Source organism: Dama dama, chromosome 4 (genome assembly GCF_033118175.1).
Source record: "Dama dama isolate Ldn47 chromosome 4, ASM3311817v1, whole genome shotgun sequence".
Lineage (NCBI taxonomy): Eukaryota > Metazoa > Chordata > Mammalia > Artiodactyla > Cervidae > Dama > Dama dama.
This window is the reverse complement of record NC_083684.1, coordinates 31105425-31117373: the sequence shown is the minus strand read 5'-3', so window position 1 is coordinate 31117373 and position 11949 is coordinate 31105425. Positions and strand designations below refer to the sequence as shown.

At 49.8% G+C, this 11949-nt stretch overlaps 1 protein-coding gene across 1 annotated transcript; it reads right to left on the bottom strand.

The window, feature by feature from the left end:
• Positions 1-6704: 6704 nt before the first annotated feature.
• On the bottom strand, positions 6705-9574 carry CCL17 (C-C motif chemokine ligand 17). The gene is made up of 3 exons (XM_061134615.1): positions 9461-9574; positions 7546-7663; positions 6705-6960 (listed from the first exon to the last, which is right to left on the bottom strand). The coding sequence occupies exons 1-3, from the start codon at positions 9528-9530 to the stop codon at positions 6849-6851; spliced, it is 300 nt and encodes a 99-aa protein (XP_060990598.1). The 5' UTR covers positions 9531-9574; the 3' UTR covers positions 6705-6848.
• Between the last annotated feature and the right edge of the window lie 2375 nt (positions 9575-11949).

Below are 11949 nucleotides of genomic sequence, written 5' to 3'. Positions count from 1 at the left end.
AGTGAATATAACAAAAAAGCAGAAGTCACAGAGAACAAACTCAGTTCAGGGGGTGGGGGCCATTATAGGAGTAGGGGAGTAAGAGGTATAAACTATTAGGTATAAAATAACTTCATAGATATATTATTGTACAACATGGGGACTATAGCCAATATTTTATAATAACTACATGGAGTATAACCTTGAAAAATCATGAATCACTATATTGTACACCTGTAATGTATCATACAGCAACTATACTTCAATAAAAATAATAATATGGGGAAAACATCCTCCATGGACCTTCAGCCTTTTAAGAGGGTGATTATCCTGCATGGGCCTGACCTAGTCAGTTTATCCTTTATGAGAACTGGAGAACAAGTTTCTCTTGCTGGCCTTGAGTTGCCATGTTACGAGGGATCCACAGGCAAGGAACCACAAGTAACTTCTGGGACCAGGGAGCAGGACCCAGTGACTGTCAAAGAGAAAACAGGCCCTCAGCCCTGCAATCACACCTGAAAACAGAAATCTGAACTGAATAATCGGGAGAGTTCAGAAGACCCGGGCTTCAGATGAGACTCAGCTGGTGGGTCTCTACATGGGAGCCCAACTTCTAGGTGCCTGGACTTCCAAGCCACAGAATCTGAGATGACAAATGTGTGTGGTGTTAAGCCACTAGATTTGGGGTGGTTTGTTATACACCCATGGTGCCCACTCCAGCACCCAACTAGGCTTAAAGTGAACAGATATTTATCAAGTCAAGCCACGGGACGGGATGCTGTTAGTGGCTCCCACTGCAGTTGCCAAAGTGAAGGAGGAAAATCTCTACCTGCAGGTTGAAGAGAGAAGATCCTGAGCCAACGAGCTGGGCTGGGTTTAGCAGAACCCCGGGCAAGTGCCACCAATTCTTGCCGACCTGATTCTTGTTCTGCGTCTCCACCACTGCTGGCAAAGTGGGTGACGCTACCTCCTGTCTGGCAATTAATAGTCGCAGGCCAGCACTGCTGGGTCGCTCCACATGAGGGCTCAGAGTTGGGGCCAACATGCTGCAGAGCGGCCTGGCTGGCCAGCAGTGCACACGTGGCCTTGCTGCCCAGATGCCACTCGGCTCAGTGAGTCCACGGAAGGTACACGGGTCCTCACACCTGTGGACTTTAGAAGACAGCAGCTCTGAGGGGAGGTTTTGGAGCGAAAACAGTCTCAGATATCACTGAAAACCACAATTTACATTTGGAGACTGGGTGAGACCCAGAAAATAATATGACCATCAATCACCTGATAACCTTTAAAGGTACAGGTGACCCAGGTCCTTGGACATTTTGTCAGTGGGCCTGAATGGGGCTGGGGAATCATTTTTCAGTGAACTCCTTCTAAGGTCATCTCCAAAATCTGACAGCAAACAGTCGGGGCGTTCCCCTTTTCTTTGAAGTCACTTTAAAGCACCTAGTGGTGTGGGCAGCCGAGCAAACCACACCTTCCTTGGGGTTAAGACACAGCCAAAATGGAACCACAAGGGGAACCACAAGAGAGCTGGAAGGGCGCTGAAGGCAGGGCCTTTGGAGCTGGAGAGTGGGAGGAAGAGGGCAAGTGAGGGCCCAGACCTGCTCCACACTGAAGGCTGCACTTGAGTTACAACATCAAGCAGGGGCTTTCCTGTGCAAGCAAGCATCCCACGGAGCACCCCTGGCCAGCTCCGGTTGTTGGCAGGAGATCAGAGACCTAGCTTTGCGATCCACCTACAGCCGCCTGCTTCCTGTGGGGGGGAGGGGAAGCGACACGTTGATCCGCTACCAAGTATGGGCGAGGGCTCAGCCAGGTGGGGACTTTTCACCAAGGCTGCTGGAGCTGGTTTAGGCCATTACCCCCAGAGTGTCAGTTTCAAGGTGTGTGCTCAGTTGCTCTGTCGTGTCCAACTCTTTGCGACCCCATGGACTGTAGCCCTCCAGGTTCCTATTTCCTATTCCAGGGGATCTTCCCGACCCAGGGATGGAACCAGAGTCTCTTATGTCTCCTGCACCGGTAGGTGGATTCTTACCACCTGCGCCACCTGGGAAGCCCTATCAGTTTTAATAATGGCCCTATATTACAATCACCTGGGTAGCCTTCCACCTCCAAAAAAAACAACAAAAACACCGTTGCCCGGAATCCTCCCTTTCCAAAGACAAATTAAGTCAGTTTTTTAGAATAGGACTGTAGGCGGTCCATTTTGGCCAAGCTTCCCCAGGTAAGTGTCCCCCAGAACCACCGCCCTAGAGAAATTCTTTGATACCTGTACCAGAAGACAAGCCAAAAAATGTTTAAAGCAGTACTATTTGTAATAGCAAGAACCTGGAAATAATCCAAGTGGTTACCAAGAGAGTGGGTGAAGGGTTGGTCATCACGTGGGAGAAAAAGATGAGTCACAGCTGTCCGTGCACGTCAGTGGGAAGAGAGCATGGAGCCACAAAAGCTCATGAGCAAGTCACAGAGGAGCACGGGTATGAGATGTGCTACATTTACATAAAGTTCAGGAGTTGGAAAACATACATGATACATCAATATGTCATTAGGAATACACACATGTGCACGTGTATTATGTATATACACACATGTGACAAATGAAACAAAATTAAGAATAATAAACACTAAACTCAGGAACAAACACATCTCTGGAAGCTGATGGGAGGATGGCCATATATCTAGATAAAACTATAAATTCAAAAAGATACATGCACCCCTGTGTTTATAGCAGCATTATTCACAATAGCCAAGACATGGAAGGAACCTAAATGTCCATCAACAGAGGAATGAATAAAGATTATAAGTGTACAGTGGAATGTTACTTAGCCATAAAAAAGAATAAAATAATGCCATTTGCAGCAACATGGATGCAACTAGAGATTATCATACTAAGTGAAGTAAGTCAGAAAGAGAAAGACAAAGACCATTCAACATCACTTACATGTGGAATCTAAAATACGACAAAAATAAACCTATCTATGAAGCAGAAACAGGCACAGAGAACAGACTTGTGGTTGCCAAGGAGAAGAAGAGGTGGGAAAGGGATGGGCTGGGAGTTTGGGGTTAGTAGATGCAAATTGTTACAAATAAAATAGATGGATAACAGGGTCCTAAGGTGCAGCACAGGGAACTATACTCATTGTCCTGGAATAAACCATAATGGAAAAGAGTGGAATAAAAAAGAATGTATGTGTATATTATATATTATATATATATATATAATATACACACACATGTATAAATAACAGTCACTTTACTTAACAGCGGAAAGTAACTCAACATTATAAATCAACTATACTTAAAAAAAAATTAACTATACTTCAATAAAAATAAATAAATAAAATGTACTCACAGGATTTAAATGTATGTAGGTGACTCAATGTCATTATTACTTACCTCTCCCAAGAGGGGGGGGCCATGCCAGCCCACACAGGGCCGAAGGAGAAGCATGGGGAATGCTGAGGCCACAGCCCTTATTGGGTTTCCATGGAAAAAGCAAGGCAGGGGTGGGGCACCGATTGAGGGCCGGACTGTGGGAGTCGTGACAGCGGGTTTTGGAGCGCGGGCGCTGTCCCTCATTGTCTGGTACCCAGCACTTGGTGATTTGGGGGAAATAGTGGTTTGGGAAGTGAGTTATATAAAGGAGGTGGCTGGGGGGACTCGGGATTGGTTGAAGAGTTTGCAGTATGATTTTTGCGTCCCTTAGAGAGCCAGATCACAGGGGAGGTGTAACTTGTAGCAAATGTATGCCAAATAGACAAATTCAGAATCTAAAAAAACACGGTGAAAAAGCCCCTAGCTCAGTGCTCTCAGCACTGCCTACGCTGCATCTGGAATGAGTGGCCCTGCAATTCCTAGCAGTGGTTTTCCATCTTCCTTTTCATCCTGTTAACCCTTGGCAGTGTTTCCCTGCCCAGCGCCCTCAGGAAAAGAGCTGGCCAGCCACAGACACGCTGACCCGAGGCCTTGAGAAGCTATAATCCGACGTGGGTGACTTCAGCCCCTGGGGACCACGCTGAGGCCAGGGCCCTGGTGATCAGGCACGTCCATCTTTATTGAGAGCTGGAGCGCCCTCTGGTGGGCAACTGCAGAGCAGCGCAATTGTGAATTCCACGTCAGTGCCGAGGCTGAAGTGCAGTTACCTTATCCCGGCACCGCTCCTCTGGGAGCTTCTTTCTTAAGGTGCTCCTCATGGGATTCACACGGGGGCTTGTTGATGAAAATATATATCTCAAATGTCCACTACGCACAAAGGACTTCCCCCCTCTCATGAATGAATCAGGAAGTACTGGATTGCCTATCAGAAATACCTGCCCCAAGGAGCTCATCAGGGAGTCAAACAAGCAAGTAACTACACAGGGGACAGTGTGGTAAAGCGAAAAACGGAAGCTGGAGGAGGACGCCGAGTGGGGCATCAACTGCGACCAAGGAGATCAGGGAGGGCTTCCTGAGGGAGGCAGCGTTTGAGCTGAGCTCAGAAGGGGGGCTGGATTTCAGATGTGGAAGAGATGAAGCACCTTCCAGGTGGAAGGGACAATGAGAGGCCACTGCGCCTCCCAACTGTTCAGTGTTCTCTGGCCCCTGCCCTTTCCTCTTGCTTCCTGCCTCCCTGCTTTTGGGCGAGTCTCCCTGTCATGATTCCTTAAAACAGCTTCTTCCCGGGGGGGGGGCGGGGAACATGGTGGCTGGCTCCATCTCCTGCTTCTTCCCCCACCCATCTTGCACCCGACCCTGCTAGTAAACACTTGAATTCCAAATCCTGCATGTTGTTGCCAGTCCTGTCTCCACCTCTCCTCCAATGAGGGAGCTTTAAGCCACCCAACCCCTTGCTCTGTGACCCTCAGGCCCCCCTTACCTGTTCATAGTTCTCTACTTATCCACGTTCACAATAAGAGCCTCTAGGAAGATTTCACTAGGAAAAAAAATTCTTATTCTTTTAAGGCGAGTTTGCAACGCACTGGGATTACATGCTTGATCTCTGAGTGCCTCTCTCTTCTTCTTCTTTTTTTTTTTTTTTCAGCTGTGCTTCATGGTTTAGCAAGATCTTACTTCTCTGACCAACCATTGAACCCAGGCCCACAGCAGCAAAAGCACCAAGAGCTAACCACTGGACCATCAGGGAATTCCCTGAGTATCTTTCTTGCAGGACGAGGAGGTCTAGGCTCAGCCCTTGTTCTTCCTAGCTGTCCCAGGGGCTCCTCTTTGCCTCCCCTCATTTCAAGATCATCTTTTCCCCACTCCTTACACTGTGGATCCAGACGACATTTTCCCACAAAGGACTCAGACTGCGCTGCCCCCAAAGACTCTGGATCAGAGGTGATTGTTTGAGGGATACTCTTTGGGACCAGGGGCAGAGAAAGAGCCCACCTGTGGCTGAGAAGACCCTGGGGTCATGGATAAGATAATTCACCACCATCATCAACTTTATTATTATCATCACTTATTCGTGCCCATCCTCAAAGTTGGCTTGGCTCTGATATCTGCCTGTCGATAAAACAACTGGCCACAAGGGGACAGCAGAAGGCATAAACTTTGCCTGAAAAGAACTCTCATTTGCAGCCCAGCCAAATAAAACCGAATTCCAGGAGAGAAGGACACACTGCCCCTGTCCCTAGACTTTGCCCCAGAGAGAGAAGCCACAGGCCCACAGCTGGTGAGGAGAGTGAGACAGATCTAGAATCTGAAGATCCTAACTTCTGTCCATTCCCCATGACTCCAGTCCTCAGCTGGGCCTGGACAGAGGGATTTGGGGATGGATCCTTCTCCGTCCTTCTGAGCACATGGGATGTGGATTCTCTAGGGGGACTCACTGAGCTCCCAATATGATGGAGGGATCAGGACTACAGATCCTCACAGGAGTCAACAGGAAAACCACCCCCATGGGCTGCCCTACTGTCCCTAAGAGCAGGAGAGGCGGGAGGGGTGGGAGCCAGGATGGCTTCCCGCAGACTGGCTTGGGCTGAGGCTGGGTGCGATGTCACCTGGTAGGGAGGGGCTCACCTTCAGGTCAGCAGGAATCACGGGACCATGCGGGAAGCAGCCTGATCGGGATGGGAGATGAGGGCTGGGGGCCATGGGGATGAGTGGGTGCAAGGGTGAGGCTGGGGCGGGGCACTCGGGACAAGGAAGAGTAACTCCAGCCTTGGGAGCCAGCTGGCCTGGAGTTGGAGCCAGGAGAGGGGGGGCGCAGCTGGGCTTACAAAGACCCTCTGGGACTGTCTGGGCTGCAGTGTGTGGTTGGGGGGCTGAGAGGTAGGCAAGATGGAGAAGGGGCTGCAGGAGTCCCTGGCACCAGGGAGCTCCCCAGTACTTGGCAGAACCCCAGCCTGCCTGGAAAGAATCCTGGAAACATTCATGGAACTGGGATCAGATGCTTAAGGGGAAGTGTGTCCTCAGCTCCGCATCAGCAGGTGGCGTCACGGAAGAGAATGAGGCGGCCTGGGAGGATGCCAGGGGCCGATCAGATGGGAGGCGAGCTGGAAGCCACTTCCCAGGGCTTCTTCCTGCTCACATGCAGCAGAGGGGAGGGGCAACTGGCCTCTGGTCACCCCTGCCCTGCTCATCCCACATCCCTCAGCCCCACCCCGGCCTGCATCTCTCTCCCTGAGGGTGGTCTGCACTCGAAGCTTCAGCTTCCCCCTCTAACATGAACAGGGTAAGACTAGTTCTTGGAGGGCCCTTCCAGGGCAACAGGCCAGGGTAGACAGAACACACTGAACCCAGACTGAGGGAGAAAGACTTTAATCAGAAAAGGGGACAAGGGGCCTCTTTGTCCTTGTAGGGCCTCCTCTGGCTCCAGGAGCTGGGGGTTGGGGTCATGAACATTGAGGCAGGAGGTCTACAAGAGGTCCAGGGAGAGGTCAGGACTACTAGGCGGTCAGATCAGGTGACTTCCTGTGTTTCTGGAAGTACTTCATTGCTCTCTTCACATTTTTGTCCTTGGGATTTGCACAAATGTTTTTGCCATGGCGAGTCACCAGCCTACACGGAGGAAGAACACGAGGGAGGCCTTCTGGAGTCCTGGCACAGCCTCGCCCTGTGATGACCAGGACCCAAGCCCCCAAGAGGGGCTGGAACTCGCCCGAAGTCACCCAGGGTGGCAGCAGCAGTTCTGGGACCCCAGGCACTGTCCTCAGTGATACCCGACCCTTCCAGGGAGCCAGGGCTGCACGGCTTTGCTCCCCACCTCAGAGCATCTGCACCCACGTAACCCCGGGGATGAGGGGTGTGCAGGAGGGGCTCAGGGCTCAGGCCCAGGCCGCAGAGGCGACCATGTGGGGCGCTGACTGCCCCTGGGCACGGGGCTGTCCCATGTCTCTCAGGGCCTCCGTTTCCTCGTAAATGTATGAAGAGCTTAGACCTCACAGCCTGAGGTCCTTTGGGGGTTCATGGAGAGTGGAGTGGGAGCAGCCCTGAGGAGCAGAACCAGGGTGACAAGAGGTGAAGGCCTGGGTCTGACCTCTCCCCTCTGCAGTGGCCCTTCCGGGAGCTCTGGGGTCTGCCTCCTCCCACGTTCATCTCCTGGGGTAAGAAGGGGGCAGAGGGGAGCTGCAGGGGCAGACTTACACAATGGCGTTGTTGGGACAATCGCCCGGGGTATGGTACCAATCCACCAACAGCTTGCCGGGAATGGGTCCTTTGTAGAACTGTAGGCAGCACTCCCGGCCCACGTTGCCTGCTCGGGCTGCGAGGAAGGCAAGCAGGAACAGGTATGTGTGTGCATGTCTGCTTGGGGAGGGTCTGTGAGGGCCGGCACGTGTGTGTGTGTCTGTGTAGTGAGGAGTCTGTGTTGGTGTGTGTGTCTGTGTTGGTGTGTGTGTATGTGGTATCGTGTTGGTCCTTGCATGTGCATTTCTGCATGTGTGTGTCTGTGTGGTTGGGAGGGGTCTCCTCGGGGGGGCTCTGTGATCATGTTTCTGTGTGGGGGAGTATGTGAGGGGCCTGCACCTGTGTCTCTGTGTATGAGTCTGTGTGTCAGAGTGTGCACGTTTGTGGGCACGAGGTCGTGTGTGTGCTTTGAGGGTCCCTGTGGTGTTTGTGTGTGTCTGTCTGTGCACATGTCTATGTGTGTTTGAGAGGATTTGTGTACACATGCGTGTGTGTGCGTCTTTGTGCATGTGCACATTGGGTGTGGAGATCTGTGTGCATGTGTGGATCTGTGTGTGCGTGGGGAGTCTGCGCATGTATGTGTGTGCATCCATGTGCTGTGACTCAGCCCAGCCCCGAATCACCAGACGTTGACTCTGGACCAGGCTCTGCGCTGACCCTCTGCTGCAGCTCTTTCAGTCCTCAAGCACACCTGGAGACAGGTGCTGTCACTACCCCATTCTACAGATGAGAAAGTGGAGGCCCGGGTGTGAACACATGTTCCCGGGGCTCAGTGTCCTCATCTTTGCACAAGAAAAAATGTCCAGCATCTGCAAACCGGCCGACAGATGATCTGTGACTTCAGTTCAGACAACCACAAGGTGTTTTCTAAGAAGCCTTGGAGTGCCCTCTCACTGTCTTGGGTGTGGAACTTGGTTTGACTGACACGGAGCTGGCCAGGCCCAGACTTTTACAAAAGTGAGACAAGCAGCCAACTGAAGATTGCCGCATTTAGCTAGCCCCGAAGACTGGGGCCCTGTCACTGTGTCACCACACGGGGCACTAACCAGCTTGTGTCTCTAAAATAGCAATCTTAGCTCAGCCTTCCTTTCCCAACTGAGTATAAAAATCTCTCTTTTTCACCTGCTCTGGGGTCGTGTGCCCCTGCCTTTCTTTATGCCAGCCCTCTCATTGTATGTGCTGTGCTGTGTTTGGTCGCTCAGCCGTGTCCAACTCTTTGACACCCAATGGACTGTGGCCCTGCCAGGCTCCTCTGTCCATGGGGCTTCTCCTGGCAGAAATACTAGAGTGGGTTGCCATACCCTTCTCCAGGGGATCTTCCCAACCCAAGTCTCCCGCATTGCAGGTGGATTCTTTACCATCTGGGCCACCAGGGAAGCCCATGAAAACTGGAGTTTTCCTATCCCTTCTCCAGGGGATCTTCCCAACCCAGGAATCAAACCGGGGTCTCCTGCACTGCAGGTAGATTCTTTACCAGCTGAGCTACCAGGGAAGCCCCTCATTGTATATAAAAACCCATTAAATAGACAGACTGTTAACAAATACTTGCGAGAATTGCTTCTTGTCCACTGTCAAAACAATCACAGTCACTGCCTCATGACATGTGCAGGGGGGAGATGTGCAAGCAATTTTTTCCTCAGAAGCTGAACCCCAAGTCCTGGGACATTCATCTCCCTCCTCCTCCTCCTCCTCCTCTTCATCATTATTTTCCTTTGAACGCCTCCCTCCAAATCCTATTGCTGCCAGCCTCTCACACCTTTGTAGGAGTGAGTGGGGTGCAGGAATAACGTGCACGTGCAGCTGCTGTGGTCTTAGCAGCCCTGCCCCTCCTTATGCAGTGTCCCTTCCTCCTGTGTCTCTCATCTGCTCTCACCTGCGTGGGTGTCCTGCAGGAGAGCCCCCAGGAGGAGGGCGACCAGGAGCAGCGTCTTCAGGGGGGCCATGGTGCCAGGAGCCGGGGAGATCTCTGCGTGTGGGTCCCTCTGCTCAGGGGAGTCCAGGGTGAACTCCAAGGGTGGAGGTGACCTATTTAACCTCTTTGGGGATCTTGCCCCGCCTCTGATCCCCTCACCCACATCTTTCCCTAGACCCGTGGAGTTCGAAGAATTCAAGATGATTCAGCAGAAATCCAGTCTTGGAATGTTTGTGGCTTTCCAGAGAACGGGCACTCCGCTGGGGACAGAGGTGGGGTGTGTGTGTCCAGGGGCCATGACACACTTCTCCTTTCACAGGGGACATTTCTTGGTTCCTCAAATAGCAGAACTGAGACGCCTCCATCCTCAGCTGGCTGCATCCCTGCTCAGGCTGGCCAACCTCCTTCATGTTTGGCATGCCCTGGGCAAGGGGTAGGGGCAGCCAGGCTCGGGCCAAGAGGGACTGCCCACCTGGAAGAGCTTTTGGGTGCTGGGAAGGCCTCCTCAGGGGGTCAGCAGGCTGCACGGGCATCTTTCTGCAGGGGTAGCTCCATTGCAACCTGAGAAAGGCCTGGGACCCAGACAGCCTGAGTGTGGGTCCTTTACCAAGCTGGGCTTTGGACCACAGAAGGCCAGAGCCCTACAGGTTTTTGTTTTTTATAGTTTAATTTATTGATTAGGTTTTGGCTGTGCTGGGTCTTTGTTGCTAGGTGGGCTTTTCTCTTGTTGAAGTGAGCAGGGGCTACTCTCTAGTTGCTTCTTGTGGCGGTGGCTGCTCTTGTTGGGGAGTACAGGTTCAACAGTGTTGGGACCAGCCCAACAACAAACCGACCTGAGGGAGCGGTGACGCAGAAGAATAAAGAAAAACAAGACTCAGAAATAAAGTGGGGATCAGGGGGCTGAAGCCATTTGCAGGCAAAAGTCCAGATCCTAATCCTTGCATGCTTTTTATTGCTAACATCTACTTCCTTGTACGTGCTCTAGAGATATCTGTTTTTTATAATCTCAGATTGGGGATAAGGATATACAATGCACAGTCCTCAATGTCACAGCTTCAGGCCTTTCATGACTCTGTTTAGCCCATCAACTAGTGACGACTTTTCTCAGCAACTCCCTCAAGGCTCTGGTCATGAGAACAGTCACTAATGGTTTTCCATCAGTCACATCAGTCCTTAAACATCTTGTTTTCAAGATGTTTTTCCACGTTGTACTTTTTCTGCTCCCAGCCCTTCGCCTGGGAGTGATGAGAAAGTCATTCTTATTTTTCAAAGAAGCTCTGGTAATTATAGTACAGGTCTGTGCATAGCATATTCCCTACATAGCCCCCTTTTTTATTTTTAGAAGCCTATTTTTGATGATTATAGAAGCCAAAGCAATAGTCGCTAATTGCTGTTGTTGTCTGTTGACTTTCTTGGTGATTTGTCATCAGACTATGTAGAAACAGAAAAACAGACATATAAAAATTAACATAAAACCAGCAATTGATCCTCTGATAGTTTTCAAGTGAGGAATGGGATTTAATTGAGAAATCCCATCTACTGCTGCTTCCTGCAGATTAGATCTTTGCAAAAGATGTAGTTTCTGAGAGAAAGTTTCCATAATCTCTTGCTGTAAATTATTACTATCCAGAGATAGATTACCGTGATTTAAGAGGTGTTGTTTAACTTTGTTCCAATGAAATGAAGATTCATTTTATTTGTGAGGAGTGACACAAAAAGAAGCAATGTTCCAATCACACTTCAGACGAATCTGTTTTTGCAGACTGTTTACTTGATCACCTTGTAGTATAACAGCCTGTTGTAAATCAGCCATTTGTGCAGCTAATTTTCCATCTATTTGTCTTTGGGTAGACCAAAGAACATCAGAATCTTTATGCCACTCCTGCACAAAGTGCAGTCTATGCACTCTGATGTAATGCCACTCCTGCTACAGCCGCTATAGTAGCTATAGCAATAATTCCTAAAATGCTAGCAATTAACAGTCCAATAAACCCTTTAGTGTGTTTTAACACTTTCTTCAGGATTTCTTCTACAATATAGACTGTCCTGGTCTATTCATTTTTACAGGAAGCCATACTCCAGATCTGGTTTTTAGAATGTATAGAGGATAATCATTCTGAAATTGGAGATAAGAATTGATACAAGTGTAAAAGAAACAATTTTGACAAGTAACCCAGAAGAGGCATTATAAAAAGTAGGTCCTATCAAAAATACGAAAGGTAAATGAAGAAATCCTTTAATACAATGGGTTGAATTTTTATCAAAATGTAAGAAATGATTGGATATTGTTGAATTAAATTAACTCTTCTATGCTATTATGGGTTGGAAGACAGCTGATATTTTCCACAATTCTGACTGTAAAGGCATATAAGGTAATTGAGGTAAGGGAGAGGAGAAACTCCCTCCATGCCAATATATAGAACTATTAACAATGTTATTCATGGAGTCGA